Here is a 27446-nt window from a genome sequence, read left to right on the forward strand (position 1 = left end):
AGCAAATGTTAAGGTCACCTACCATTCGATCGAGGATCACATCGTCGGGACTCGGGAGGCAAGATCTCAGATACTCCTTCCAGGCGGGTTGAAAAATCATTTCGTCACCAGAGCATCAAAATTGTGAGGTTTAAACAGGGTTTAAACAATTGTATGCTACTCGTTGATCATGCATAAACCTCATTGGTGCTTAGATCAATCAATTTCGATGACATGTGTAGAAAACGAACCACTCAATTTGCGTGGGATCAGGTCAAGTGATTTGGTCAGGTGAGTTTGTAAGCCCCCTCAATCCCTTATGCGTTCCACCGGTGGACCAAGTCATGACCACCTCAGATCTCAATTGCAATTTACTTTACAATCGACTGTCACCCACGAGAAATGAAGATATCCGCCCGATATCTTCAAAATTCTATCTACACGTGCTAGAATTGCTGGAATTAATTCTATGACCTCGCCAAGCTATTCTAGAGTACGCAACTAACTCTGGCTCCCGTTAATTTCTCAGACTGTTTTTTGCTATATCAGGTACCGGAGATCTCCCCCATGATCATTTCTGACCTTGTGCTTCCGGAATTCCAAAAGGTTGCTATTTATGTGAGAGACGCAAGTGTTGAAGACACCGGACAAGCCACATATGGGCAAGCTAACAAGCGTTCAAGGTCAAGCGCCAGATTGTGAGTCCATAAATGGCACGGTACCTCATTTTGTCTCTCACACCTGTCAGATGCCTGCTATAGAGGGTATTTGGCTTGTGCGGCCACTATATAAAGCAGCTTCCAAAATGGAGTGGCTAACCACCGTTACCTCGACGCGATGTCTGGCGACCCACCGACTTCCCCCGTGAATGAAAAACGGAAACCTGAGTCGCACCTTGAGACCGCAAGTTCCGGTGAGAAATCCGATGTTATCGATTTCGGAGGAGAGTCCTCTCTTCCCCCACCCCCTAAACTCACGGCCGAGGAGGAGAGAGCACTATGGAGGCGAGTAGATTTAAGATTGATGCCAATCCTCTCCTGCATGTATCTCGCATCCTTTATCGACAGAGGTAAGCTATTGTTTGAACAACCACTAGGATTTTTGACTTACAGTCTTGTCCCCAGGGAATATTGGTACGTTTGATCCTGATTTTTGAGACGGGAGGAATAATTGGCGTTCAGGAAATGCTAAGCTGCAGGGTTTGATAACGGAGTTGGGCTTGACGGGCAACCAATACAATATCGCCTTAGTACGTCCCCATGATACTTGAAGCACGAGCGCAAAGTGATTGATATGGTATAGACGATGTACTTTATTGTAAGTGCGTCGCTCAATCTAGACTTTCGATATTAGTCTTAGATTTTATGAGCCGTACTGTATTTTTGAGTGCCCCGCAAAGTGAGTATCCAGATTTGGATGTTTAGATTCGTTCTTCTTATGCTTCTATGCACACAGTCTTGTATTGAAGCGATTTAGACCATCGAAGTGAGTGGTAATGAGTGCTTCATGTTGCAGATGATGATAACGGCCTTAAAAGATGGTTACCAGGGATTACAGTGAGTAAGCTCAAATTTGCAGATCCGTTTTTCTTGCTGACTGGACCAGTGTGTGTGGGGCATCGTAATGTGCGTTAGGAGCTCTCGTCCGTCTTTGCGCTACCAAGAAACTGAAATTAATGTCCAGGACGTTGATGGGTTTAGTTAAAAAGTGATTTTCCGTGTTAAGCTCTTTTCGATTTCTGGACTGCAACTAATCTTCTTTTAGCTATCCACAACTTGTGGGGGTTCGCATTTTACTTGGGGTCGCCGAAGCTGGTTTATTCCCTGGCGTTGTATATTAGTTAGTGAAGCAACTTTGGTCCCGGATCCTATCTATTAACATGGTGCCCCTTAGCTTGTCAATATGGTATCCTCGCCACATGCTCCAGTACCGGATTGGTCTATTCTTTGGTGCTGCATCTTTGGCGGGTGCATTTTCGGGATTATTGGCCTATGCTATCAGTTTCATGTCCGGAGTGGGTGGAAAACTGGGATGGTCTTGGATATTCGTGCGTGTTATCGCATAAACTCTGAGGATTGAATGATAATCGAAGCCTCAGATTCTTGAAGGACTCGCAACTATTGTCATTGGCTTGATTGCTTTCTTTAGTAAGCTACCCACCCAATGGCTATAAATGATTAACCTGGTGCTGATCATGGGTTCGCTATCCAGTACTAGTAGATTTTCCACTTACAGCAAGTTTCCTGACACCTGAAGAACGCTCTTTCGTGATCTGGCGTAAAAGTGAGTCCAGAAATTCTACCTTGATGCCCACTAAGGCTGACCTGGTTATTCGAGAGTACGACAATTCTTCCGTTGGTGAGGAAGAACACTTCGCGGTACGGCATTTTGTGCAAGCCGTGTCAGATTGGCAAGTATGGCTGCATATTTTAATATACATCTCAGTCATTGGACCCCGTACGTATCTCATGCTCCGATACGCACTCCATATGCTCACTTATCCAGTCTATGGCATTACTTTGTTCCTTCCGTGAGTCCCAGCATCAAACAATTATAAACTTGGGGGCTGAATCGCGTTCTTCCTTAGAACTATCATCAATTCGTAAGTAACGCCGTACCTATCCCAAGCTTCTTCATTGCTAAGGGCATTATAGTTTTGGATATTCTCCTGCTATTAGTCAGTTGCTCACCGTTCCTCCATATGTTGCTGCGAGTAAGTACGAAACAAATTTCATCAGTGAGAAGTGCGCTCATAACCCAAGCCATTGTACTGTATATATGGGCCGTTTATTCCGACAAAATCAAAATGCGCTCGCCTTTCGTTTATGCAGGACTGGTCCTCTGCATGATCGGGTTTGCGATCAACATATCGACCGCTCCTAATGGCGTCAAGTACTTCGGGACATTTTTTGTTGTAATCGGCAGTTATGCAGCTTTTCCGGGAGTAGTCGCATGGTGAGCCCTTTCGCTTCACTTCTCGAGGAGTATTTGATTTAATGAATATACTCGAGGCTTGGAAATAACCTAGCTGGGCAATACAAACGCGGAATTGGCATGGCATTACACATCGGGATCGGAAACTTCAGCGGTGTATTCGCATCTAACATTTATCGTTCCCAAGACAGCCCTAGGTTCATAATCGGTCGTAAGTAACACACGATCCATCCCTCAATCTTCATTAGATTCATGATGGAATAACAGATGCGGTTGAACTGATGTTCGTCGGGATCGGGTTTATCTGTGTGCCAATTGCGGTTATCACATACAGGCGAATCAACAAAAAGCGTGACGAGTTCCAGCGACTTGCGTTGGAAAACGGCGAAAAAGAGAAATATACGCCTCAGCAACTTCGTGAAATGGGAGATCGCGCCCCAGACTTCAGATACACCTTATAGGTTGTGTATATGTATAACTCAATGTACTACAAGTTTGTGTTTGGAAGAATTAAAAGGTTCCGCGTGCCAGGCAATGCTCAATTCATGGAATATTTCCCGCTGTAGTATGTCCAAAGCTTGATAGTATTTGCTTTGCATTAATGCCTCCGATGGTACTGGAGAATGAAGCTCATCTTGGGCAAGCTCCAGTCGTGCCCTCTCTGGTTCAACTCCTATTACGATACATATACCAGGCATGGGTGGTCTTTAGCACTTCGTTGAAACCATTGCACACCAATCGAACCAAAGTAAAACATATATTGGAAATCAAAAGGTATACCATAAGAATAGTTAGTAGTTACTTGTAGATAGCGCGAGCAAAAGAGTATAGACGAAGACGAAGACATTATCTGCCAACAAAAGAGAAAAAGATTGTGACACCTGGCTAGCAGCAGAAGCTCATGTCTAGTGGGATGAGAGGGGAATGAGTCAAGGCAAAGCAGACAACCAAAACGGAAGTCGTAAGTAAATAAATGAGGGACTGATTGATATATAAGTTGGTTGAATAACAACCTCAGAATAAAAGAGGGGAAAGCTTGTTGGTAAAACCAAGAGCAAAATAAATCAACGAACGACTCAGGCTACGCTTATAACCAAGCAAGAGAAAAGCAAAAATGAAATGAAAAAAATGAGGGAAATACTTTTAGAATACGCAACGTCCATGATCAAACAACGTACCAACTCAGAAAAACCCTCAAACCGAGGGAAACCGAGGAACCAACAACCGAATATAAAAGCAAAACCAAATCACTCTCCAGCAGGTTTAGGCGGCAAAGGCGGCGGCGGTCCAGGAACCATAACCAAACTCCTCTTACTCAAACTCCCACTCGCATTCCCATTCATATAAATCCCCGCAGCACGCCCACCTCCATTACCATTCACTCCTCCTCCCTCAACATCCTCATCATCAAAACTAGCACCATCAATCACCACTCTCGAAACCCTCTCATCCTCTTCTCTCGTTTCTCGGATATAATCCGCCGGAGGCCTAGGCATCAACGGAGGTGGCGGAGGTGGCGACAGCGGGGTATGAGTAGGTGGAGAAATAGGTGTCAGCAATTGTTGTTGCTGACGTTGCTGTTGTGATGACAATTGTGGACTTGGTGCATGAAACGATGTAGGTTGTGGTCTAGGTGACGCCGGAGGCGTAGGCATTCCATTAACTTTCTTCTGTCCCATCATCCTAGCAGCGTCCTTCGCCTCTAATTTCGCCTTCAACATCGCCTTTTCTTCAGCAGCTGTTAAAATCTGCGCATTGGTCGGTGGCTGCGGCCTCGGTTGTTGCGGCACTGGCAATGGCTGTTGTTGCTGCTGCTGATTTCGCGAAGAATGTTGTCGTTGCTGCTGATGTCTAGCTCTCTTAGCTGCAGCAGCCGCATCCTTCGCTTCCAATTTCTTCCTAATATCTTCCTTCTCAGCCGCCGCATCTCTATATTGCTGGTCCATATTAACCTGAACAGCATGAAACGACGGAGGAGGTGCAACGGCTTGGTTTTGCATTGCAGTATCAGCTTCTTCCAATCTCATCCTCTCCGCCAAAGCAGCTTTCTCTGCCAACGCTGACATCAGTCCAGTATTGACATTGGAACCATTAACGGAAGCTTCAAATGAAGGGGGAGCATCCGCAGCACCAGCGCCAACACCAGACGAAGATCCTCCAGCTTTAGGATACAGCGAATCATACGCAATCGGTTCAGTACCATTTGAGTCATAAGGATTATGAATCCTATCAACAGCCATCTTGGCCTCTTCATACCTCTTCAACGCCTCCTTCTCCTGTTCCGCGGTCGGATAATGAGGAATTTTCGGCACACTGCCTCCGTAACCACCAGCACCAACATTCTTACGAGCTCCACCGGCCAGAGGTGAAATATGCGTAGATGATCCTTGGCCTGCATTTTGATGGGCATTAACATTAGCCATAGCTTGTTGGTATAATTCCGATCCTGATGGTTTGGATCCAGCAGCAGAAGAGAAGGAAGGAGTAGGACTTTGACCATCGACTGAACGTTGAGCTTTGTCCACAGCTGCCTGGGCCTTCTGATAAAGTAATACTTTTTCTTCCTCAGCTGACAGCCATGGACGAGTAGAGTGTGACGATGAAGGATGAGCGGCTGGAGGGGGGGTCCTGGTGGATTTTGGAATAGTAGTAGGTGCAGGTGCGGGTGCAGGCTGTTACGTAATACATATTCAGCATACAGACATGTCGAAAAGGACAAAAACACTCACAGCAGCAGCAGTACCTTGGAGGTTCGCCACTTTCGTTCTAGCAGACTCATAGGCCCTCTTTTCCTCTTCGGCCGTCGGCCACGGTTTCATAGTAGGGGTAGTAGGTGTTCGAGGAGGTATGGTATTGGTTGGAGCAGAAGCAACAGAAGACTCTTCAGGAATTTCTGATTCGGCAACGTTTGTGATGGTGAACCTATTCGCTGGGTTGACAGATCTAGCAGATGTAGTTCTTTTACCACCACCGGGCGCTGTATTCATAGTATTGATAGTAGATGCCGAAGGAGACTTGGTGATCAAGTTGCTATCCTGACTGATCTTGGTATCAAAGGTGGGGCGATAAGGCGATGTGGTTTTGCTGCCATATCCTGCGCCGACGCCGTAACCAAATTCGTCGCTGGCAATAGTAGCAGTGTTGCGAAAATGTTCAGAGTTATTCGAAGTGGGGGCAGTGTGAAATTGATTGGCGTTTCCACCGGATGACGATCGTACATGACTAGATGGTGGTGGTGGAGGGCTCGATGAGGTTGGAGCCATAGTCCTCAGATGGTTTGCGGGTTCGACGGACATGACAGGCTGGGTGCTTGTAACAGGTACAAGGGAGAGGGCAGGTGCTGTACCGATTCGCCTGGATGCTATTTAACGCAAATGTAAGAGCGTGGAGAAGAGGAAAAATACCTGATGGCTTCTATAGAGACATATCTAAATGCATATGAGGTGAGACGTAAGGAAGAAACGAGTTCCCAGCTCACCTTTGCCAGTTAGATACTATGACAGGAAGGTCCATGGCCACGTGTGCGCCGCTTCCCATTAGCGCCTTGACAGAAAGAACATATGTGACATCGATATGGCGGGCTGCGTTCAAAGTTGTAGTGGTATGATTAGGGGGGATTTGACACATAAGTTCAGCATGGTGCATTGTTCCGCCATAGAGAGTTGCATTAACAGCAAGCTTCATCTCCGCTACATTAGTTCCTTGGACTTGAGGAGCCTTTCGCGCGGCGCCAAAGGTATGGCCACGGAAGATAGTAGACTCTTTCAGTGTCATCTCGAAACCCCGTAAGATGACTGTGTGCATACTGTCCGATTTGAGGGTTGCCACGACGGATATGCGATCACCCGGGCCATAACAGGTATGATTTCTTTCAACGATCAAGGTGATGCCGTCTTGTGCAAGCTGCCGTGATTCTGGTTGACAGTAAACAGGCCAAGTGGAATGTAGCTCATGTTTGTCGATGGTGACAGGTGCTACCTCTTTGGTGACGATGTTTTTGCGTTTCCGCAGGAAACTCCTGAGTGATTATAAGTCGGGTGATACGAAGACAGAGGGTCAACTGATCAGACTCGCCGTTTTCCCTTTGTGCAGACAGTCGCGACCAGCTCATACTGAATGCCAGCTAATGAAGGTATGAATTATGATGATAGTTCCGACGACGCGGCATGCTCACCTCGACCTTCAAGAGCGATACTCGGCGGTATCGACTCTGGTATTCTTATTGAGAAAGGAAAGTCTTGCTAGAGGATGGTGAGCACGGATAACGCCAGCTGAAGGAGAGAAAAGCGACTGACGGCCCGCAGAACATTGTACTCGTCGGGGGCATTCCACACAGTAACGGGACTAGGGCCAACGTAGTCGGTGAAAGTGTTGCCGTCTCCTCCTCCGGGGAGCGTCTCTACTTTTCTCAACTCGATGCGAACCCACTGGGCTTTGACACCTGACGGTGGCGTCCGCACTTCGATTGCCTGGGGAAAGAATATGCCATCAGTTTCGCTCTCAAAGGGGGTCCAAGCGGGGGAATACGCACGCCCTTGACCGCAGCCTGGGGCCTGTCTTGGCCTGGAGGAATGCCCGGGTAGCCTGGAAATGGATTTAAGTCGGGTGAAGCGAGAAAGAGATGGCGTGCAAACCGGTGACGAAATCGACGTTGGGGGGAGGTCGAAGGGTGCTGGGGAGGCAGGTCACGAAAAGGAACAGTGAAGAGAATTCAAAAGAGCTTACAGTTTGACGCCGGACATGGAGTGAATGGACAAAGAAAGAGGGAGAGGAGGGGCGGGACGGTGGAGAAGAAAGAGGACACACGAGGCACAACCAAGTAAGGCATCTGATCATCATTGCATTCCCAGCCAAAAAACATGAAACCAGGGTTACATTATTACATTATACGACACTACCCTTCAACTCTCACAAGCTCGAATCGCTGTTCCGCCGCAGTGCTATCGCCAGTTTCTAAGAAAATCTGCAAATATCTGTCAATCATCTTCAATACATCGCAGTTTCAACGGATCACTCATACCTCCCATGCCACTCGTCCCGGAATCTGTGTCCGGACTGGTATCGCCGTCCAATAGAGATCCCTGTTCGGATATCGAATCTATTGCGATGTCAGCGAAACATCTTAACATGGGGCAGAGCTACGAACTCGACAGCTGTTCCCATCACTTTGTTCAATACACCAAGCCGTTTTATCTTCCTCCTTGCCAATGACTCGAGCATTCTGTGCAAAGACATCGGATCTTTCAAAGACAAATAAAGAAAGGAAGTACGTACTGGGCTCGGTTCACCACACGAATAATCTCCTACACCAACGTTTCTGATATACAACTCTGAATGATTCCCCGTAGGTACAACTTCCCATTTCGCAAATTCTCCATTGTCTCGATTGTCGATATACACCCTGCTAGTCTGTATGGTCCCCCAAGTCCTCGAAGCACTAACTTCTCCACCTTTGTAGGCAAATTTGAATTTTCCTGCAAGCGACTAACAAACGATAGGTCATCAGGAACTTTGGCCAAGGCGGACACTCGTTCTTTCACGGACTTACCTGACTCATGGTAGTAAAAAGGGTAAGTAGGATTCTTCGATCGCAGTGGACCGAGGACTCTTTATAAAAACCTTAAAACCTCCTAATCGACAAATGAGACTGTCAGATCAACCCCACCACAAGCATTATTAACGCATCCAAATTAACCAGTTCTAGATTGACAGCGAGATGAAACTGCCGAAATCTTCTCAAGAATAGGTTCACGAGGGCAGAATGTCCGTCAGAGGCATTAACCTAATGACAGTTTCGCTCATCCCTAACCCTGAATAGGGCTTGGTGGAGGCAAGATGCGCTATTAAGATTAAGAATCTGACCGACGCCACAGTAAGTTACTTCCAACTGGTTGCTTATCTATCTATAAGCTACTTCATTCTTATCAAGTGCAGTGTGTCGTTCGGTGGCTAGCCAGCAAAGCCAGCTGATGCAAAAGGTAACTGGTGGCGTTAGCGGAATCTTCACAAATTCTTTTCGTGCTGGAAACGTGAACACCAAGCATAATATAACTTTGATCCAGTGGCGAAACTTTGATAGGCGTAACGCTTCGTTGGGGCCAATTTTGGGGCCCGGACTATTACTGGCTCCAGGCTCTCATTGGCCGGCTCGCTCATCGCTAGCACTGCCTGAGCCAGTAAGTATCACACACTCACGCTCAACCTCCTTGAAACCATCATCATCTGAATCATCGTCATCATCCTTTTCATCAAAAAGAAATAAGAATAAATAATTTACCAATGCCATCTTTCTAGAATCAGCGCCATATCAAAGTTTCACCTCTCTCTTTCCAGCCCTTTGTACCGTTTTGAAACCACATATACCGCACGGTGTAAAGTTAGGCAAAGTTGCGTCATGCTACATTTATCGTGCGACACCGTTGTTTTCGCAGTTGATTCAAAGGCCGCAACCATCACCGTTCTAATCTTGAAGAGTGGCTTGTGTTCGGTTTCAAATAATTCCATTGATACTGCCCGATAATGCGATGTATGTGGAGTGGACGAGAATAAGCCAACAAAGATGATGGAGAGAAATGTGAGTTTTGGGAGAGTTATTTAAGCGAGGAGTCCCAGCGCAGTGGCTTCTGGCCCATTACTAAACCGCTCAAAGAAATGGATTGTGGATCAGGTGTTATGTATCCAGTAAATCTGACATTGTCATCTCGGCGATAACGAGTTAGTAGATCATTATGCAGATTTAATCATATAACCATTCCTACTGGAGTACCTCATGGTACAGTGATTGGCATAGAATACGTCTGTGATAATCATGTGAACTGAATCATTAGCATAAGGGCCCGGTTTTCGTTTCTGGTGGGCCGCCGGTCCCGTCTAGTTCTTCAAGAGAAGTAGCCTGTATTGTGATAAGTTAAGATAGCTTATCTAATAATTTATCAAGACTGGATGTAACCTTGGGTTTTTGTAGAGCATTGTGATAGATCACTGATCTATCCGCCGGCATCGCTAGTTCAGCAAAAGCAGTCAGATTTGAACGAGCCTCGTCTTATGTTCAATTTCATTCAAGGTGGACGACTTTGCATACTTAGCTTCTATTACCTATAACGGCCTCTGCCGGACATGCCGACGCATAAATTGAGTAATCGCATCAGCGGATTGTGAAATCTTTGAGGCAATTTATCTTGACTTGTGGACTTCTATACAGGTGTTGGAAGAGTTAGCACTAGACGGCTTTCCATAAACGCTAGATTCTACTTTACCCGATCTCGTATTTCTTCTTTCAGGAGCGAGAAGGCGACCAATATATTTTTCTTCCCCAAAATTCGGATCAGGTGATTTAAACTCAGTATCGGCAAGTCCTGCCATTGGCTATTGGTCAGTGATGATTACAACTCCGCGTAAGATCCTGCGACGAGGCTCGATTTGGGTTTCGGCCAGGTTGCCATATGCATGCTGTGCCCAGCTGCCACCTCATTTCTGTCTGTCTTGTGTCAAATTTCACCCACTGTGGGCCGCACAATCATTCCGAATGTCAATACGAGGGGCTATGCAATATTGCCGCGGCCCAAATGAACACCTGAGCAGGTTATTAACCTGATTACTCGCTCTTAACTATTCAGGGACTCGATGCCACCACCACCCTCCGATTCTCCCTTCCATAATATACAAGACGCGAGCAACCGTGAACACAACAATCATTTAGCGCAGGTAGATTCCTAACCTAATTATTTCTGCGGGCCATTGATCTCATTGCACCATCTATAGCGTACAACCTCGCTTTACCGATTGCCGGAATCACCACCGACGATGGTGAGGCTTACAAACTCTGCTCAGAATCTTTTTGAGACGGTCTATAGTCCTTCAATGATAACACAACTTTCACATCGTTGGGCGACAGGCGTTCATTGGGCGTGACTGGCTATCAAGATTCAGATGTAGGTTTTGAGTCATAATGTCAGAGTCCATTGCTAACCTTCTCGCGAATAGTCTGTATCACGGAATACGTATCACGACAATACTCAAGTTACATCTTCCGCAGAACAACTTGTACGTTGCCGCCATGCGTAACATCGCCCTACTATGATCCTGATTCATCTGTCTGCTATTAGACATCTAGATTGACAAGCAATAGCTATGCGTATGACGGCCCATCTGCCACTTCACAATCACCCATGCCTGGTTATTCGGATCCGCAGTCATCGAGGAGGCCATCGTACGATTCACCTCCCAGCAACCCTAGTTTATTTCAAACCCTTCGGTTACCAATGGTCAGTAGTCCCTATTTGGCTGTGAAAATTAAGTACATTGACTAACAAATTGGCTACGTCCAGCCCAAGCCCACAAATCCAGAAGTGGCTACTCGATACACCGATACGTGGTCTACGACAGCGTCTGTTAGACCGTCTACACCTCCAAGAGGCTTCGATAGTGTTTTACAATCCACGGAGAGACGAAACGAGTGGAATATGTCATCTCCACGGGTCTCCTCACAACCTTTACACTATGAAAACCCGGTGTGTTATTACAAGTTGCTTATTTAGCCTTTCTCTAATGATTTCGATTATCGCTCACAGGTACACCGTGCAAACGTTACACTGCCGGCCATATCGAAAATTGTTCCTTTTGAAGCCACTTGCGGCAATGATACAACTCACTTCGACCAAGCGAATGCTCATTTGGGTAAGGAGTCCTTCTAGCTGAGTCGCCAACAAACGATGTAATCATGTGTTCTAGGACGGAGCAATCTAAAGCGCATGCTTGCCCCTGAGTCTCCTGTTTCCAGCAAGCGACAGCGCAAAATCGAACAGAATATACCTTTGAGCGACGAGTCGAGTAAGTGTGCAGTTTCCAAGTTCATTCTGGCGAGTTGATTCTAATTGACATGTACTGCCTCAGGGACATCCAAGGGATTCCTTCATGCTGCGCATGATTTTGTACTACAGAACCCGACTATGATTGACGTGGGACAAGTAACTCATGTACAGAATGACCGTCCAGACGAAAGTAAGGTGCCATCATTTTTTACCGATCTATCACTCACCCACAACTTCCGAATTCAGCGTTACAGTGGCTTAAGGAATACACCATGCATGGCACCGAATTCGATTCATCAGAACGCGATCCCCCTCCTCGTTGTCATCCTAACACCCGCGAATCCATCATACGAAGGGCAAAGGACTGGATAGACAGTCCCCGCCGTGAGAAGAAGCAGCTCTGGGTACGTGGTGCAGCCGGCGTGGGCAAATCTGCTGTTGTCCAAACTCTTGCGGAATGTCTGGCAGAAGAGAAACGTCTCGGTGGTAGTGTCTTCATCTCAAGGCCAAACGGCCGCAATAACCCCAAACAAATCTTTCCTTCCATCGCCTACCAGCTCGCCGTGCGGGATGCGAATTATCGGGCTTATATCACGAGTGTGATGTTGGAAGATCCTCGGTCGCTTGAGAAGTCGATGAAGGAGCAGCTGCGCATCCTCATTATCGAACCGTTTGTCGAAAAGCGACTACGATCTGGGCTCGATGATCTCGTAATCGCTTTAGATGGTCTCGATGAATGTGATGGAGATCCAGCACAAGATGACCCAAGGTTCCGCAAGCGGACAAGTGACCATGTGCAATGCGAGATTGTGCAACTCATTAGTGGTTTTGTGCTGCGGTATCCATGCGCACCTCTCATTTGGATCATATCAAGTCGTCCGGAGAAGCATTTGCAGACAGTGTTCTATGACGAGGCTGTACAGTCAAGTTTCTGGGAAGAGGATATACCCGTCGATTCAGATGAGGCGTGTCAAGACGTCGAACGCTTTCTAGTAAGCGAATTTGAACGGATTCAAAAGAGATATCCCGATCATATGCCTCATGCCGGGGGATGGCCAAGTAGAGAGGACTTTTCGAAGATTACCAAGGCAGCTCTGGGACTGTTTATCTTTGCAGAAGTCGTCATCCGCTTTGTGGATGATCCCTATGTCAAGAATCCGATTGCGCAACTCAAGACCGTCTTGGCAACAATCTCACAGTTAAATCCATCCACCGACATAAACCCACTCGCCGTCCTTGATGCTATTTACATCGAGATTCTCAAACGGGTACCGAGTAAAGTGATCGGGCCCGCAAGGGAGATCATTGCCTATATGATAGATCTCGACCGTCGAAAAGTCGCTAAATCCAAGTTCAATGTGGCTTTGATATGTAATGCCCTTATCATTTCAAAAGACGTTGCTGTTACTGCTCTGCATCATCTGCACTCCGTTTTGAATTTCTCAGGTATTAAAGATATTGGGATGACTCGGCCTCGATTCTATCACGCTTCTTTCTGCGATTTTCTTCTAGACCCATCTCGATCCCATGAGTTTTCGGTCCAAAATATCCGATCCTTTTTTTCAGATGGTGGTTGTTTGGGTCTGGCGTTATCAGAACACTTACGCACCGGTATGTGGCTAGCTTTTTCGTGCACACAGGCTGTACGTCTAATCCATGTTCCGATATACAGAAGGTCAATCACTACCATGGCCGGGAGAACACAGTTTTACGAAGCGAACTATCGACGGCATCCCACACAATGAAGCCGCGCTCAACGTTGATCCTCTAATGATGCCTTCTTTTCCCTTCCTCTCGCCCCTTCTATCCAGTCATAATTTTGCTGCTGTCGTTTCGGGGCTTTCGATTGACGGCCACGATCTTTTAAATGATGAAGTATGGGTTTTTTCGAGTTTTAGTGTATGAGAATATTCTAATCGGGGAGTACAGGAAACTGTCCTCTAGGGATTTAAATCAAGTTCGGCTTGTTTCTCATACAGGTAACGTTCAACCACCGAAGATGAGTTTGGTGCCGCAAAGTACAGAAATATTTGCAAGACTTAGCACGTGTAGTTGTTGAGTAGTGAGGCTCAGAGATACTGGAACGTTGTTTAGCGTTAGTACGCCACGTCAATGTCAACACTCTTCTCGTCTTGCACAAATGTAACACTATTGTATCACAATGCGGGAACTTGCTGAAAACGTACTTGACATGCAAACCAGATGAAAGATACGACAAAGACATTAAGGGACTCAGTCTGCGATTGAGTTGTCGGATTCAACCAGACTCTTGACGCTGTAGCAGCCGAGGCAGTAAAGTGTACATAGACGGATCACAAGAATAGACGTTGAGGATTCTATTGAATGCATAGCCGACACACGCTCATTTAATACATCGAAACACCTCTGGTTCTGCGCTAGTAGAAAAGTACCAATCACAAATAGAAGGAGAAATGAAAAATGAACTGTTTTTTAGATCTTGTACAAATCACGCCGCAGATGCAGTGGGACACTCGCGAGAAAGATGGCTACATCGATAAACGTGTCAGTAAAAGAGTGCCAATGAACATTAAAAGACATATTTTACTCACTCTTCGGATCCACAAGTGTAACATGCCTTCTTTTGCGGGTTGGGGCAGTCGCGACTAATGTGTCCAGTCTGGGAACACCGGTAACACTTGGAACCTTGAGTGCAATCCCTCGACAAGTGGCCGGCACCTCCACAAGAATAGCTTCCAGATGAAGAAGAAGGAAAGTATGTGAGGTCATGTTTCGTTGGATCAGGAGATTTTCTCTTACCAAGTCTTGTTCGAGCTGAAAGAGCCAAATCCACGATCACCTGAATTCGGGCACGCACGAGCGATATGTCCTGTCTTGCCACAACGGTAACACTCCTGGCCACCGCCGCCACCACCACCACCACCGCCACTGGAGAATCCACCAGAGGCGGGAGCCTGTTGAGTGCATTCGCGGGACTGACGCGCACAAAGATATAAGAATTCTGGGCAATGTTGGAACATATAATATACACCTACAATATGACCCTCTACACCGCACTTGTAGCAGGTTTTCGCTTTCGTTTCTTGAGTACAATCGCGAGAAACATGGCCTTCACCACCACCTAGTAATCAAATCACAGTCGTGTGAGCTAACAGAAGTGGACGAAAGAAATGAGTCCCACTCACAGTTGTAACTGAAAACCCAAGGCGAAAATAGCACACAACATCAGAACCCAAAAATACAATACCCAGACAATGATCGCAGTGGCAACGAAGAAAGGGGGAGAGGGGAATAGGGGTGGTTACAGCGAACGGAACAATCACCAAGTAGGAGTTCCCGCCTTCGGGCAACTTGCCGCTTGATGGCCAACTATAAATAGAAAATGAGATCATTGAAGAATTTGGGCATAGGTGGAAATAGACGGGTGATGGTTAAAAGGGTGGTAATGATAGGAACGCCACACGTTAACAGCATCCAGTTGATAAGAATCCGGCATTACCGCAGGAAAGTCTTATAACATTAGATGTCTGAGTGCATCAAGTGTGGTAGTGGGGAGATGGAGGCTTCACGAGACGCGCTGATCGGGGTCGATGTTGAAGGTCACAGATTTGGTGCAAATAATCATCAAGACCAGAAAAATTTTCTTCTTGTTCTTGAGGTCGACGACAAAGGTGTATATGGAAAGGATGAATGCTGGCGGAAAAGCAATAAATAATATATTGCATACGATGGCATTGACGATGACCCAGTACAGAACACAGCAAGTGCGTGTGAACTTCATCGACAATCGATAAGCGCGCTGTAAAACCCACCCCCACCACACACACTTGACCACTAGAATCGAAACCAAAAAAAATGGTAAAATGAAACGCCAATCGACGAATCGTTGCCAAGAAGACTAGAACCCTCCCCGCAGACGAATGACCAGCATTCCACGAGGAAAAAAAAAGAGGAAAGAAATGGGGCGATGACAATAAGACTACGCACAGCCACCACAATTGAAGCAACCTCGACCAGACATCGTATAAGAGCTGTCTATATAGGAGAATTATCAGTACGCTGACGGTGGCCACAGGCGGGAGTATGCGACGGCTCCTCAACGTCTAGGACAGCGACGACGAGCAACAACAAAAAAACGCAAAAAAAACGCACTTTTGGGGAAGACGATGGTGGTAAGAATGAAAAGGCGTCTGAGGAGCGGAAGCGAACGAGCGAGTCAGGTGGTAGAGAAAAGGCGAGTCGGGCCGTAAATATTTCGGAATAACCCGATAGCTGCATCGTTCAATTAAGCTTGGTAGCCCAATGAACTTGAAATCGTAGTATATTAGGCTTACTGAAGAGCAGCCTCTTCAGCTTTTTCGGCGTGATGATATCATTGAGACTCTAAACCGCCGTGATATTTTTTCCTCACAGAAATTGCAGCTGCACATCGTCAATCAAGAATGCTACACTTTCAATGAGCTTGATGACATCGTACAAACATCGTACGAGGCCGTCATAAGCGATTGGCCGTTTATTAGGCCCCGTAAAGCTCGTGGATAGACCGCTGTGCACAGTGGCATCTCTCTATTGTTTGAGGATTATTCTCACCGAAAATGCGTCGGACCCGTTCGAGGTTGAGTGTTCCGCTGAAATCAGGCACGGTTGGTAATGGTGCACCTCCACAGTTTTCCCTGTCCGACAGGATAAGAGACCATATGTCTCTGAACTCACGAACGCCGCCCAGCCAATAATTTTCCATTCTTTCCTTTCCTTATGCCTCTATTTCTGCCCGTGATTGAGGAAACCCGATGACGGAGTCTGGACTCTGATATCCTTTGAACTTTCCCCATATAGAATAGATAATGCACATTTTTAGAACATAGGACGGGTTCGCAGATGGATCTGCTGTGGCTTGGCTGCCTCATGTTGGACGGCGTCTTTTGACTCTGACTCAGGATTACTATTTTGTCTGCTTCTATTCGCCCTCTTTTGCATTCTCGCCTTCTTTCTCGCCCTTCTTTTCTCCTTCAGTCTCTTCTTTTTTCTCCCCGTCTACCCCTTCCTCAAACTCGGCGCGTCCAATCGACGCCTTGTTATCTACTAACCCATGTAACGCAATCACCGCCCTCAACAAACTACTCAAATACACAACCAGCATCTGATCATTCGTACTCGTCGTGAAACTCTTCGTCAAATCCAGATCGGCCAGGTTCGGTAGTAGGTTCAACGCATCTTGCAAATGATATACGATTTGGTGATTCACAGGCATAGTCCCTGCAGCAACTTCTGTCAGGTATTTCTGGATGTCGCCCAGCCTAGATTGGAGGCCTCGCAGTGAAGCTAATTGTTCACTAACACGAGTAGCCAATGTCGTCGTCGTAGAATCTTTGATATCCCGTAATAAATGCTCAACACCGATTTCTTCGGCTTCTTCGGCTTCTATTGTGGAAGGAACGTGTAGGAACGTTTTTCTGGTCTCCGTGCCATCCTGCATAAATTCAGTAAAATTTCTGCGCCCAGTAATAGAAACATTTTACGTCTTTGATTTCCTCTACAGCAAAGTAGGCGTCCGTTGGAATGCCGACTGTGTGTGGTCGCACATCCACGATGACCATGACGGGCCTTGCAATGAATCGTTTGAATAGATCGTTAATCTCTTGGTCCGATGCGCGTAGCTTCGGTCCAGTATGGTACCATCCAATCATCCTTTCCCTAGCTAGACAGCGTTATACTTCAGATCAGCTTTCGAAGAAAGACGGCTTGCCGACTCACCGTTGACCTTTTTAAACATTTCGTACATTCCCTCGATATAATTATGGTCCAAAAACCAGGTTTTGGAATCCTTCTCATCCTCTTCGAACGGTATTCCAAAAGAATTGGCAACATTTACGGTTTTGCCATTATCCTGTCCAAGCAAGACACCCACAACTCTTTTATGCGAATTGCGTGAAACCGATCGAGCGTGGTGATCTGTTACGGATAGAAGAACAAGTGGATGGACGACTGTAACGGCACATCGATATTTGCGAACGTCGGGGCGCAGAAGATGGAGTGCAATCGAGCGTGAAGTATTCCAGAGAGAACGAGAAAGAAACAACGTTGTTATCAGCCCTGGACTATCATCCAAACACTAGATCGAGACGTACTGACGGTGGTACTCGCTAGCGCTGTTAACTTGGAGCATGAATCAGTCCTAGTAACTGATTATTGATATATAACACATACCTGCTCTGTTGTTGTTGCGACCATGACCAACTGAGGATAATCGCAAGAAGAGGATTGATATGTTAATGACCTCGCGAATGCATGACGCGTTCAGCGAACGCGCATGTATTTGTCTTTGTTGTCTATGAGCCTCTGACCCGGAATCTGATCTGCGCAATCCAGGTGATTGCCGTCTGGACAAAAACTAGGGTAAGCTAGAGGATGGGTGATACTTCCAGAGAGGTTAGAGTGAGCTGAGAAATACTTTTCCACCATAGAAAGAAGGGAGCGTCGCCTAGCCCCGCACCGTAAATGTTATGCTACCAGACTTCCAATGACCGGATTATTGTGCGACACAGAGAATGAAATACAGAATGCCGGGAATATTCAACGTTCAATCGTACTATTTGGAATACGTTAAAGCACGGGATTACATGTCATTCTCTGAGGTTATCCGTATATTATACCCTACTTCCACTATTGTAAGTGAGGCACACGATTTTGGTAGAATCACGGCTATAGCGCTATCAAACAGGAACAAATAGAGAGTCAGCGGTCCGAAAACAAACAATGAAAATTCAATTCAATTCGTCACACCACACTACATCCTGATCTCATTGTTTCGACATAGGATGTCATCCAGCACAAGGAACTCGGAATCCCGATGAACGTCCAGGGCCCTCCTTCGCCTCAGATAATATCAAGAACCAGTTGTCGCAGCGAACAGTACTAGGCCTCTCCGTGTGAAAGTTTAGTGCAGCATGTCATATATCATAGCTCGAGGCTTAAGCGCTTATCCTTGGCTTTCACAATGACTTCTTCTGCAGAAGGACCGCCTTTGAGGCTGCTTGCGCTAGGTATATGCGTCCGTTTGCGCTCTCTCATCGATGGAGTCGCTAACTAGTAAACTCTGAATAGATGGCGGTGGGGTTCGCGGACTTTCAGAACTACTCATCCTCAAAGAAGTTATGCACCAGCTGATGTTTGAGGAGAACGAGAAACGGAAGAAAGACGGTCAAGAACCTCTTAGCGTACTCCCGAAGCCGTGCGATTACTTCGATCTGATTGGTGGTACTAGTACTGGTGGGTACGTTGTGTTACACACCCACGATCGTCTCATATTACTCACATGTATATTACAGGATAATCGCTTTGATGCTTGGGCGTCTTCGGATGGATGTAGACACGGCAATCAAAAATTACGACGATCTGGCAAAACAAGTCTTCTCCGCTATGAAGTCATGGGGGGACGGAAAATTCAAAGCGACAACACTCGAAGCAGCCATGAAATCTGTCGTAAAGATCGTGACTGGTGATTCCGAGTCACTCTTATTAGAAAGTGATCAAGGTGAAGTCTGCCGAACGTGAGTATATTACTTACTCTTCCGTGCATTTGGACTTTGAATTCGAAGATTCACTAGTTTCGTATGCGCAAAGAACGCCCACAACATGGACTCTCCAGTGCTTTTCAGGACATACCAGTCTCGTGAAACACATTTCAATTGCAAGATTTGGGAGGCTGCTCGAGCGACATCTGCAGCACCCACGTTTTTTAAGCGCATTGAAATCGGGCGGAACCAGCCCTTTATCGATGGCGGACTAGGCCGCAATAATCCGAGTCAGGTGGTACTGGAAGAAGCCAATGCTCTATTTGGCACTCGTCAAATCGGGTGCTTGGTGAGCATTGGTACTGGACAGGCCGAAATAACCAAGATCAAGGAGCCTGGGTTATACCAGCGGATCATACCAACCGGCGTCATCAGTGCGTTGAAGGCAATCAGCACCGACTGCGAATCAACACACCAAGCAATGTTGCGCCGTTTCGCCAAGTTGCCAAACACCTATTTTAGACTAAATGTCGACCAGGGGATGCAGGGGATAGAGCTTTCCAAATGGGAGAAACTGAGCAACGTGGAGGCTCATACAAAGCAATATATGCAGAAGGTGGAGGTCGCTGAGAAGCTTGTATTGCTGGTTAGTGCGATCAGAGTTCCGAGAAGGCAGCTTCAACCCGAGCAACTTACTATGGAAGAATCGCTCATGTAGATCTCCATAATAATCTAATCTCGTTACCCTAGTCAATCCTAGGCCTCCAAATGAATTGGTCCCACAAGCCAGGGAACGCAAGCGTTGTCCGCTTCCTGTGAAACCATATAAAGGACGAGAGGAAATCCTTGATAAAATGCGCAAATATTTTGAGTTGGGGGATGACTCTCAAAGTGTCTTGGTTTTGCATGGCCTTGGGGGCTCCGGCAAGACCCAAATTGCTCTCAAATTTGTGCAAGAATCAACCTGGTATGATTTTACTCTCTACCAATGCGCGACTGGCGACAATTTATATGTTTTATTTCCAGCTTCTCCGACGTCTTCTACAATTGACGCGACCAATGAACAAACTCTTCGAACCGACCTCGAGGCCATTGCTCTAGGAAATACAAACCGATCAGTAGATGCGAGTCTCCATTGGCTTGCAAGCCAGCCCGAGAGGAACTGGCTTCTCTTCTTCGACAACGCGGACGATGTGAACTTGAAACTGAATAATTTCATTCCTCAGCGTCAATTTTACAACACGTAACCAAGACCTTCGCCTTCTCTCTGCAAAAGACGGGGATGCAAACGTTGGTGCGATGGACCAATCACAAGTTTAAGAGTTGTAGAAAGAAAATCTGGATGGCCATTTAAATGACAACCGCAGGCCTACTGGCGTACCAAAAAAGATCAACTTAGCGACCAGAAACAGTCATCTTGATCACTCGTGTCCATCGCCATGTTCTTCACCTAAGATAAAAAATACCGCCTCGAGTCAATAGTCGTGGGTCCACGTTGTCCGCCGCGCAATTGCGAATGCTTCTGTTCACCAGGGACAACTTCTGAAGGATTAGAAAGTGCCGTGCTCTCTGGAATAATTTATTAGTAGAATTGTGCTGAGGGATACAGAAGGATGATAAGGTAGGGTCGATCAGGGGCTTTAACCGTAGTCGATTGCCAGCCTTCCTGCCAGCATCATTGTACATCCTCCGTCATGTATCGGTTGACTTCAATACGTCTCCCCGAACCAGTCAGCAACTATACGTCAATATTTTGTCCCTCGCACAATTTTGCGATTGCCTTCTGTTCTTCGTGCTTGCATAAGCCAGACTCATCTTTTGACGACCCCAGGAAACTCATGTTATACCAGCGACGGAGAGCATATCGCTCTTCCACTTCCGGTTCCAGATGAACGGTGCTGGGGGTTATTACGGAGAGTATGTTGCAATAGGTGGGGCTAGTCGTATGGGACATCAGCTCGCCCCCATCGGCTGGTTTTGAACCGTTTAAATATTAAAATGAAACCAAGGTGAAGAAGTTATTTACCGTAGTACTTAGATTGGGTATGCTCCACATGCTCGAGAAGATGAGCATTTCGGAAAGCAACGATATCACCTGGGCGCGCAACAAACTCTTCAGCGTTGTAGGAGAATAATTTGACTAATAGCTCGAGCTCAGACTGGTCGAATATAATCACTTGACGAACGGGCACCTGATACAAAAGTCAAATGAGTTTGGCCAAAGCGGTCGTCGGCAATACTCACTTTGAGAGTATCGTCAATGACCGATACGTCCTTTACAATTGCTAACACATCAACAGACTATGAAGGAAGGTGAGCGAAGGCATAGCATGTGTCAGAATGTAACTAACCCACGTGAGTAGAGTGTCGTTGTAGGGGTCGTAGGTGGACGTTATTTTATCATTCCTTTCCATCTTCACAAGGCGAGGTATCGGAGTGAAACTGAAGCGGTATGGCGGTAACCGGGAAATGACGGAGCACTTGAGAAGAGGCTCAAGTTGAACGGCATACGTAGAGACTTCGTTGAACATACCTCTTCAATCACTGTCCAGCTCGATATATCCAGTAAGCTTCTATCTTTCAAGTTGTAAAGGAAAGTTCTTCCCTCGAAAAACCCTTTGTGTCCTGAGTGGTAGATGTTATAGAGTCTTCCGACTTGAAATCTATCGTAGATTTCATCCGCAAGGAGGTCGGTATCTACCTCAGCCCTAACTTCACCGGATTCGTCCATAAGGTGAATATAAAAGCCCAAATTCTGCGTCGGGTGGCGCGGATCGTGCAAACGCGATTTGAAGGTGACACGAACTTGGATACAAGGGATTTTAAAGTTGGTGGAAATGAATGGCAGCACTGCAAGTGGTGTAACATTCTCCTCCGGAAGGCTTTCTGGCACCGAATTGGGTCATACGCTTGCTTTTCGTGCAAAAAATCATAAGAACGCACCGTGTCGACACCGTAAGCTATAATCGCACGGGTTTCCTATAACCACATGCAAAGGACCCGTACACTTTTCGAGCTCACGGATGACTATCATATTAAGAAACCTAAGCAGAGGCGGTATGAGCAGAAACAGATGACAGGATCAAGAGTGCATCACCGTTCCTCATCCTCTGCTGCGATCGGACACAATACAGCGTCCTTTATTCTATATACTGCCATATAAAATTCGTCCATATTGACTCCTGCCGGTCGGTTAAATATGGCTGGCAGACATTGACGACCGTCAGAAATATTGATGATCGCCAGTGAGCCAGGTCTGATCATTAAAGATGGCGGTTTATATGGGTAAGAAGCTCGGAAGATCTGGACAGTGATATTTGTGGGATAAAACTTATCCGTTAAACGCAGTAATTTTTGAATTCCACCAGAGGTTAACAGGGGCGGGTTAGTGGCGGTCATTGACAAATAATGAACTGCGCCAGTCAAAATTTGGTCGGTGACCAGCTCGTTTGGCGGAGGTAAACAAGAGTAAACCAGCCATACTAAGGTTGACCTCGCCGCGTCACAGAAGTATGATCGTGACACTTGGAGCGCGTACCCGGAGGAAGACACTATCAATACTACATAGAAGCACATTTTCAAGAACGTGGAGGGGGTCCAACTAGTCTTCAACATCCTTGCTCATTCTTTATCATTCGTGCTGTGCCGCTACTGATGGATATCGATGGATGGTCCCCTCGAACTATGCTATCTTGGGCTCAACACATACAAGTTTAGAGAATGACTTTACTGCGGACTGAGATGTTTGTTATTTTTACCGAGCACGTGTAGAACACTCGATAATGGGACGATCGTGCGCCAACGACCATGTTCGCGCAAATTCTACAGGAAAAATACCGAAGAGTATTAATACTACTGCAAGAAAGGATCGAATACAATTAACCTCCTATCTCTTTGTGTGTAGCCCCCATGGATTCTTCACCTTCGTGAGCCAAGTTTGTGGACGAAAAAAAGAAACAAAAATCTAACATTTCTGTTTGAGAACTGAAAATCCCGTTCCTGTACGTGATGAATTATTCTACTTTGACGATGACCCTATGGCAACATTCCTCGTGAGTTGTGGCGATCCAAATAATTTGCGAGGAAGCTAACACATGCCAATCGTCATAGGTTGAAAATCGGCTCTTCAAAATCCATCGTCATTTTTTCATCCAAGGATCTATAATCTTTCGGGACTTGTTTGCCCAGACCGGAGGCCCAGATGACCCAGTAATGAGAACTGATAAGGAGTCCGACGAGAAAACCATTCCGCTACCGGATGTAACTGCAAAGGAATTCAGGACGCTGTTGCGTTTCTTCTACGCAATGTAAATATTTTGATTTTTCCAAACATCGCAGAACACCACCTCACTTCTTTCTAATAGGTCGTTACCTTCTATGTCCGCCAACAAAGACACAGTCATTGAACTTCTCTCGTTTAATCAGGAAGACAAGCTCGCTCTCCTCAGCATCGCCCACCGATTTGTCTTTGACGAGATCTTCAATTATATCAGTCAACGAGTCGAGCATATGGAAATTCCAGTGGTGGAGCGGATCCGCCTTGGCGACAAATATGATCTGACCCCTTGGCTCACCTCTGCGTATAAAGAAATTCTTGATCGTACTTCACTAGAAAGTAATATGCGGCAGGAAGAGATTGATGTATTAGGTTTGGATAGGGTCGTCAAAATTTTCTTAGCCAAGACTTTCATGTTGAGAGAGAGTCTAGATGGAGTACAAGAAGCACCGAGAGTCCATGCGACCTCGTGCAGTCTGTGCAGAAACTGTTCCCACTGGAAGCGCAGTTTCGGCAGTCGTAGGCAAGCTATTCATCTTGTTGGGCTAACACCTACGGCGGATGTGGTGGAAAAGTACTTTTTTTCTTCTTGTTCGAGGACGATGAGTCCACCGAGAAGTAGAGCAGTTTCGGTTATAGGGGAATCATTGGACGCCTCATATGATGATGATGCCTTTTAATTAGCATACTTGAAATGAATGAATAGAAACAATTTGCCTGCCTCTTCTTGTTGCTAGGTCTCTTCGTTTAAGTAGATCCTGGCACAATTGGCCAATAAGTAACTGACTTAAAACTATATAGCTGTAGCCTGTAGAGGTAATACCATCCACCGGCCCCCCGACGCTCCTAGCCCTCACATAAATAAGTGTGCGTTCTCAAGTCCTAGCGACATTTGTTTCATGGATTTTCCTAAAAGGTGCCTCAGTTCGGCAATACTGACAGATGGAGAGAATCAATCAGTGGAAGCCTTATTCGCAACTAGACTTGGTAGTTCCACTGAAACGTGACGCTGATGGCTAACTTAGGCCTTCGCCTCATTGCCTGTCATGTCATTGCTATTCTTTCGTTGAAGGGCATAATATATATCATGTACTCGCCTCCGTAACTCGTCATCAGTCCTCCTCATCATCTTCTGCATCTTCCTCTTCCTCTTCACTGTCATCATCTTTGTCGCTCTCTTCTTCCTGAAGCCCAAATATCTGATACAACAAATCCGTTCTCCCAAACGGTCTCTCACTTCCCAATAACGTACTCGCAGCTTCATACTTGTTTTCTGGTTTCCCAATTTCCTCGCACAGCATCCTATATTCTTTTGCCACCCTCCTCAAAGCGTCTTGATGTATCCTCTCATGCAGCTTTTGTACCACCAATTGTGAAAGTCGTGGTGAATGCAAAACTTCTAACCCGGATAACCAAGTCGAGAAATGTTTGAGTGCTCTTTGTAGATCCGTAGGTCGCATGGAAGGTATACGAGAAAGAGGTTCCTGAGAGGGATTTCTCAATAAACTATTCGAACAATGTGAGGTAAATCATACATCAGAAGGGCGATGATGACACGTCTGACAGGCTATATAGATTCCTGCGTCATTCAAGATAGAAATGTACTACGCGTGTTAAGTCAGCCTCAGCTACATTATAGAGAACGGGAACTCACATGTTCATCCGTGAGGGCTCCTATCCGCGCATCTAACATCTTACGAACGCCGTCTTGTTTCGCTGATGTGAATGAAAATGGCTCCAAGATGCTCTGTCACGAGACACGTCAAATCACCACGTATAAGATGAGTAAAGACATTACCCACCAGAAGATAGCTTAAGCAATTCAGCATAAACACAGCCTGATCCCATCTTGAACGCAAGTGTTTCTTCTTCTCGCTAGCGTTCGCACAAGCCTCAACCACTGGATCAACCATGATATCAAGCACTTTCGAAAACCCGGCTTGAAGTTCATTTGCGTCTTCATCATCAACCATGGATGACTGATATACGGTCATAATGTCACGTAAAATCTGCGCATGATCAAGAACCGTGAGTGGCGGAGTCAAGGATGGATCATCAGGAGGCTGGGAAAAGATCTTCTTAATTAACTTGATACAACAAAATGAAGGGACTACGCACAAGTTGTAAGTGGGCCAAAGATCGTCGCTGGGTTTGAATGGACTCGTAAAATACGTTGTAGGCAAGGTCGGTGACACTGTTGATAAATCAGCTCACGATTATTATCCCAGTGATACATAGCATACTCTTGGAGTGTCTTGGTCAAAATGGCATGGTTCCCAATGGTCCTTCGCATAGTGAAGAGATAAAATTGTAAAAGGTTCGCGATTTTGTAGGAGATGATACTACTCTCTTGCGACCGGACAGTTTGCTGCACTCTCATCTATACAGCCAATAAAAGACAGATCAGCCACGAAAACCCACATTGCCACATATGAATCGTACCTTCAACGGGACACATAGCTTCCCAACCGCTAAATCTAATAGTTCCTGAATCCATTCTTCCTCTTCACCTCCATCCCCGAAATTCCGCACACTACCGACCATCCGCTTCGCAGACTTGAGATCAAAGAGACTCTCCAAGAACTCTTGCTCGGCAGCGATACTCTGGTGAACCCACGCAAGCATATCTCCAACATATCGCATCGGATCGTGGGCGTGAAGTTCTATAGGTCGAGGAAGGCCAGATCGACCTCCACGCGTCAGAGCGGTAAGGAAGGATGATGACAACGTGGCTTGACGTGTCTCTGAGAGGTTCGTCAAAGCCTCACTGAAAGCGAGGTCAGACGACAGAATCTCGGTCGAGTATGGAGGGTACGAACGTTAGTAGTTCCGGACGTTTACGAAGTCTTCGAATCGCTTCTCGTAAGGTTGGTGTAACTTCAATGAGCATTTCACGACCGATTTGACGAAACTCGCTTGATGCCCAGCGCAATAATTTTTCATATCCATGCTCCAAGTAGGATGAAGTGGCTGCCATTATGTCTGTTCTATGTGTTCCAGTCAGAACACACAGGCGGGGCAATGACGAGATGCTTACCCAGCCTGAGTTGGTCCATCTTCCCCCGCCATTAGAACCTGACAGTCATTCCTGATTTTCTCCGTTTTGTCCATTGTCTGGAAAAAGCGTGTTCCAATGTGAATATCTCTGGATTTAATGACGTCTATTTCCTGTTCCGTGAGGGTAAATCTCGAAAGAAACAATTCGACGATGGATTTCTTATCCTCCACTTCTTTTCTGTGACGCCGTGAGTTATAAACATGAGATGGAAGGAGAAAGAAACGCACCTCTCTTCCCTCAGACTACCAGCACGCTCGAGTAATGTCCGACCAGACTGTTCCGTCAACCCCAACTGAGTCTCGGCCTCGTCGCAATCAGACTTCATGGCTTCAAGGTGTACCTGTAGATCGTTCAATCTCTATACATCCAAAACAATGGAGATATTCAGCACATACACATTTTGATATAGTGAAGAAAACACACTTGATCAACCTCGCTCAAGGCTTTCAAAAATTGTCGGCTCCCTTCAGCGAGCTTTTTTTCCATGTCTCTTCGCAAATGCTTTCGTGCACGGCCCGCAATTTCGCCTGGAACCTGTTCGACAGGTGGTTGATTCAAAGTCGAATTTCGACCATCAGCCACGTCAGTCTCGATATCGTCTTCGTCTTCAAACTCGTCGCGGGGTTTAAGAAGTTCTTTTCCCTTGATAGACGACGGGGGAGGTGCGTACAGGTCCGAAAGAAACTGCAATGCTTCTCGAGTTGCAGCGTCTTCAAAATTGGTGCTCAAGACTTTGTACAGGCGCAAAGCAACTGGATTCCTGGCCTGCGTTGAAGACTGTTTCCTGCCCGCGGCTTGGGGAAGCACATGTGGAGTCGAAGAGGAGGCAGTAGCGGAAGCCATGGATGTGCGTTGACAAGGTTAAGATTACATACAAATCATTAAATCAATGATGC

General features: G+C 46.3%; 10 protein-coding genes across 10 annotated transcripts; 5 read left to right on the forward strand and 5 right to left on the reverse strand.

Moving 5' to 3' along the window:
- Window positions 1–816: 816 nt before the first annotated feature.
- AGABI2DRAFT_182882 (hypothetical protein) lies at window positions 817–3474 on the forward strand (the record flags this gene model as incomplete). The annotated part of the gene is made up of 20 exons (XM_006457663.1): window positions 817–1048; window positions 1104–1112; window positions 1161–1228; window positions 1282–1296; window positions 1349–1377; window positions 1435–1464; window positions 1517–1535; window positions 1585–1604; window positions 1663–1686; window positions 1744–1818; window positions 1873–2026; window positions 2078–2126; window positions 2191–2262; window positions 2317–2436; window positions 2485–2509; window positions 2567–2581; window positions 2634–2692; window positions 2742–2934; window positions 2991–3124; window positions 3181–3474. 20 exons carry the CDS (start codon window positions 817–819, stop codon window positions 3372–3374), a joined length of 1536 nt encoding a protein of 511 aa, XP_006457726.1. The 3' UTR covers window positions 3375–3474.
- Window positions 3475–3816: 342 nt separating this feature from the next.
- Window positions 3817–7682, reverse strand: AGABI2DRAFT_182883 (hypothetical protein). Its single transcript, XM_006457664.1, has 10 exons — window positions 7639–7682; window positions 7548–7585; window positions 7445–7497; window positions 7209–7382; window positions 7088–7154; window positions 6988–7036; window positions 6392–6931; window positions 6318–6341; window positions 5643–6267; window positions 3817–5585 (listed from the first exon to the last, which is right to left on the reverse strand). Exons 1-10 carry the CDS (start codon window positions 7653–7655, stop codon window positions 4161–4163), a joined length of 3012 nt encoding a protein of 1003 aa, XP_006457727.1. The 5' UTR covers window positions 7656–7682; the 3' UTR covers window positions 3817–4160.
- A 54-nt stretch (window positions 7683–7736) lies between these two features.
- AGABI2DRAFT_190160 (hypothetical protein) lies at window positions 7737–8545 on the reverse strand. Its single transcript, XM_006457665.1, has 5 exons — window positions 8462–8545; window positions 8188–8397; window positions 8060–8134; window positions 7934–8011; window positions 7737–7885 (listed from the first exon to the last, which is right to left on the reverse strand). Exons 1-5 carry the CDS (start codon window positions 8468–8470, stop codon window positions 7808–7810), a joined length of 450 nt encoding a protein of 149 aa, XP_006457728.1. The 5' UTR covers window positions 8471–8545; the 3' UTR covers window positions 7737–7807.
- A 1991-nt stretch (window positions 8546–10536) lies between these two features.
- AGABI2DRAFT_114773 (hypothetical protein) lies at window positions 10537–13667 on the forward strand (the record flags this gene model as incomplete). The annotated part of the gene is made up of 12 exons (XM_006457666.1): window positions 10537–10617; window positions 10675–10719; window positions 10767–10844; window positions 10897–10956; window positions 11019–11177; window positions 11241–11423; window positions 11484–11589; window positions 11644–11742; window positions 11806–11913; window positions 11970–13334; window positions 13396–13598; window positions 13653–13667. 12 exons carry the CDS (start codon window positions 10537–10539, stop codon window positions 13665–13667), a joined length of 2502 nt encoding a protein of 833 aa, XP_006457729.1.
- Window positions 13668–14336: 669 nt separating this feature from the next.
- Window positions 14337–15876, forward strand: AGABI2DRAFT_133601 (hypothetical protein). Its single transcript, XM_006457667.1, has 6 exons — window positions 14337–14434; window positions 14502–14677; window positions 14738–14823; window positions 14888–15071; window positions 15690–15737; window positions 15855–15876. The coding sequence occupies exons 2-4, from the start codon at window positions 14567–14569 to the stop codon at window positions 14916–14918; spliced, it is 228 nt and encodes a 75-aa protein (XP_006457730.1). The 5' UTR covers window positions 14337–14434; window positions 14502–14566; the 3' UTR covers window positions 14919–15071; window positions 15690–15737; window positions 15855–15876.
- Window positions 15877–16659: 783 nt separating this feature from the next.
- On the reverse strand, window positions 16660–17933 carry AGABI2DRAFT_148286 (hypothetical protein; the record flags this gene model as incomplete). Its single annotated transcript, XM_006457668.1, has 5 exons — window positions 16660–17172; window positions 17222–17400; window positions 17457–17687; window positions 17831–17858; window positions 17910–17933. The coding sequence occupies 5 exons, from the start codon at window positions 17931–17933 to the stop codon at window positions 16660–16662; spliced, it is 975 nt and encodes a 324-aa protein (XP_006457731.1).
- A 766-nt stretch (window positions 17934–18699) lies between these two features.
- On the forward strand, window positions 18700–19871 carry AGABI2DRAFT_133605 (hypothetical protein; the record flags this gene model as incomplete). The annotated part of the gene is made up of 4 exons (XM_006457669.1): window positions 18700–18745; window positions 18807–18975; window positions 19031–19252; window positions 19310–19871. Coding segments are annotated over exons 2-4 (903 nt in total), but the record flags the coding sequence as incomplete, so codon positions are not given.
- An 896-nt stretch (window positions 19872–20767) lies between these two features.
- Window positions 20768–22465, reverse strand: AGABI2DRAFT_176347 (hypothetical protein). Its single transcript, XM_006457670.1, has 7 exons — window positions 22314–22465; window positions 22160–22260; window positions 21750–22102; window positions 21568–21696; window positions 21461–21517; window positions 21243–21408; window positions 20768–21187 (listed from the first exon to the last, which is right to left on the reverse strand). Exons 1-7 carry the CDS (start codon window positions 22388–22390, stop codon window positions 20955–20957), a joined length of 1116 nt encoding a protein of 371 aa, XP_006457733.1. The 5' UTR covers window positions 22391–22465; the 3' UTR covers window positions 20768–20954.
- A 660-nt stretch (window positions 22466–23125) lies between these two features.
- AGABI2DRAFT_114778 (hypothetical protein) lies at window positions 23126–24172 on the forward strand (the record flags this gene model as incomplete). The annotated part of the gene is made up of 4 exons (XM_006457671.1): window positions 23126–23142; window positions 23199–23268; window positions 23327–23523; window positions 23581–24172. 4 exons carry the CDS (start codon window positions 23126–23128, stop codon window positions 24170–24172), a joined length of 876 nt encoding a protein of 291 aa, XP_006457734.1.
- Window positions 24173–24488: 316 nt separating this feature from the next.
- On the reverse strand, window positions 24489–27393 carry AGABI2DRAFT_198704 (hypothetical protein; the record flags this gene model as incomplete). Its single annotated transcript, XM_006457672.1, has 11 exons — window positions 24489–24976; window positions 25028–25096; window positions 25147–25239; window positions 25295–25555; window positions 25611–25686; window positions 25736–25872; window positions 25935–26259; window positions 26312–26479; window positions 26530–26727; window positions 26778–26908; window positions 26974–27393. 11 exons carry the CDS (start codon window positions 27391–27393, stop codon window positions 24605–24607), a joined length of 2250 nt encoding a protein of 749 aa, XP_006457735.1. The 3' UTR covers window positions 24489–24604.
- Between the last annotated feature and the right edge of the window lie 53 nt (window positions 27394–27446).

This window comes from Agaricus bisporus (assembly GCF_000300575.1).
Source record: "Agaricus bisporus var. bisporus H97 unplaced genomic scaffold AGABI2scaffold_2, whole genome shotgun sequence".
In the NCBI taxonomy this organism is placed as follows: Eukaryota; Fungi; Basidiomycota; class Agaricomycetes; order Agaricales; family Agaricaceae; genus Agaricus; species Agaricus bisporus.

Bases quoted from the DNA above. Each gene is read 5' to 3' on its own strand.
- AGABI2DRAFT_182883 (XM_006457664.1), bottom strand. The intron at 6,342-6,391 runs GTGAGCTGGGAA...ATATGCATTTAG, and splicing joins ATAGTATCTAACTGGCAAAG to ATATGTCTCTATAGAAGCCA. The intron at 5,586-5,642 runs GTGAGTGTTTTT...ATTACGTAACAG, and splicing joins TCCAAGGTACTGCTGCTGCT to CCTGCACCCGCACCTGCACC.
- AGABI2DRAFT_190160 (XM_006457665.1), bottom strand. The intron at 8,135-8,187 runs GTACGTACTTCC...GTCTTTGCACAG, and splicing joins CGTGTGGTGAACCGAGCCCA to AATGCTCGAGTCATTGGCAA. The intron at 8,012-8,059 runs GTTCGTAGCTCT...ACATCGCAATAG, and splicing joins GTGATGGGAACAGCTGTCGA to ATTCGATATCCGAACAGGGA.
- AGABI2DRAFT_133601 (XM_006457667.1), top strand. From the start codon at position 14,567: ATGTCCTGTCTTGCCACAACGGTAACACTCCTGGCCACCGCCGCCACC. The intron at 14,678-14,737 runs CTGACGCGCACA...ATATACACCTAC, and splicing joins TGTTGAGTGCATTCGCGGGA to AATATGACCCTCTACACCGC. The intron at 14,824-14,887 runs CTAGTAATCAAA...AGTCCCACTCAC, and splicing joins AACATGGCCTTCACCACCAC to AGTTGTAACTGAAAACCCAA.
- AGABI2DRAFT_176347 (XM_006457670.1), bottom strand. From the start codon at position 22,390: ATGGACGAATTTTATATGGCAGTATATAGAATAAAGGACGCTGTATTG. The intron at 22,261-22,313 runs GTGATGCACTCT...GCCTCTGCTTAG, and splicing joins GCAGCAGAGGATGAGGAACG to GTTTCTTAATATGATAGTCA. The intron at 21,697-21,749 runs GTATGTTCAACG...CCTCTTCTCAAG, and splicing joins GCTGGACAGTGATTGAAGAG to TGCTCCGTCATTTCCCGGTT.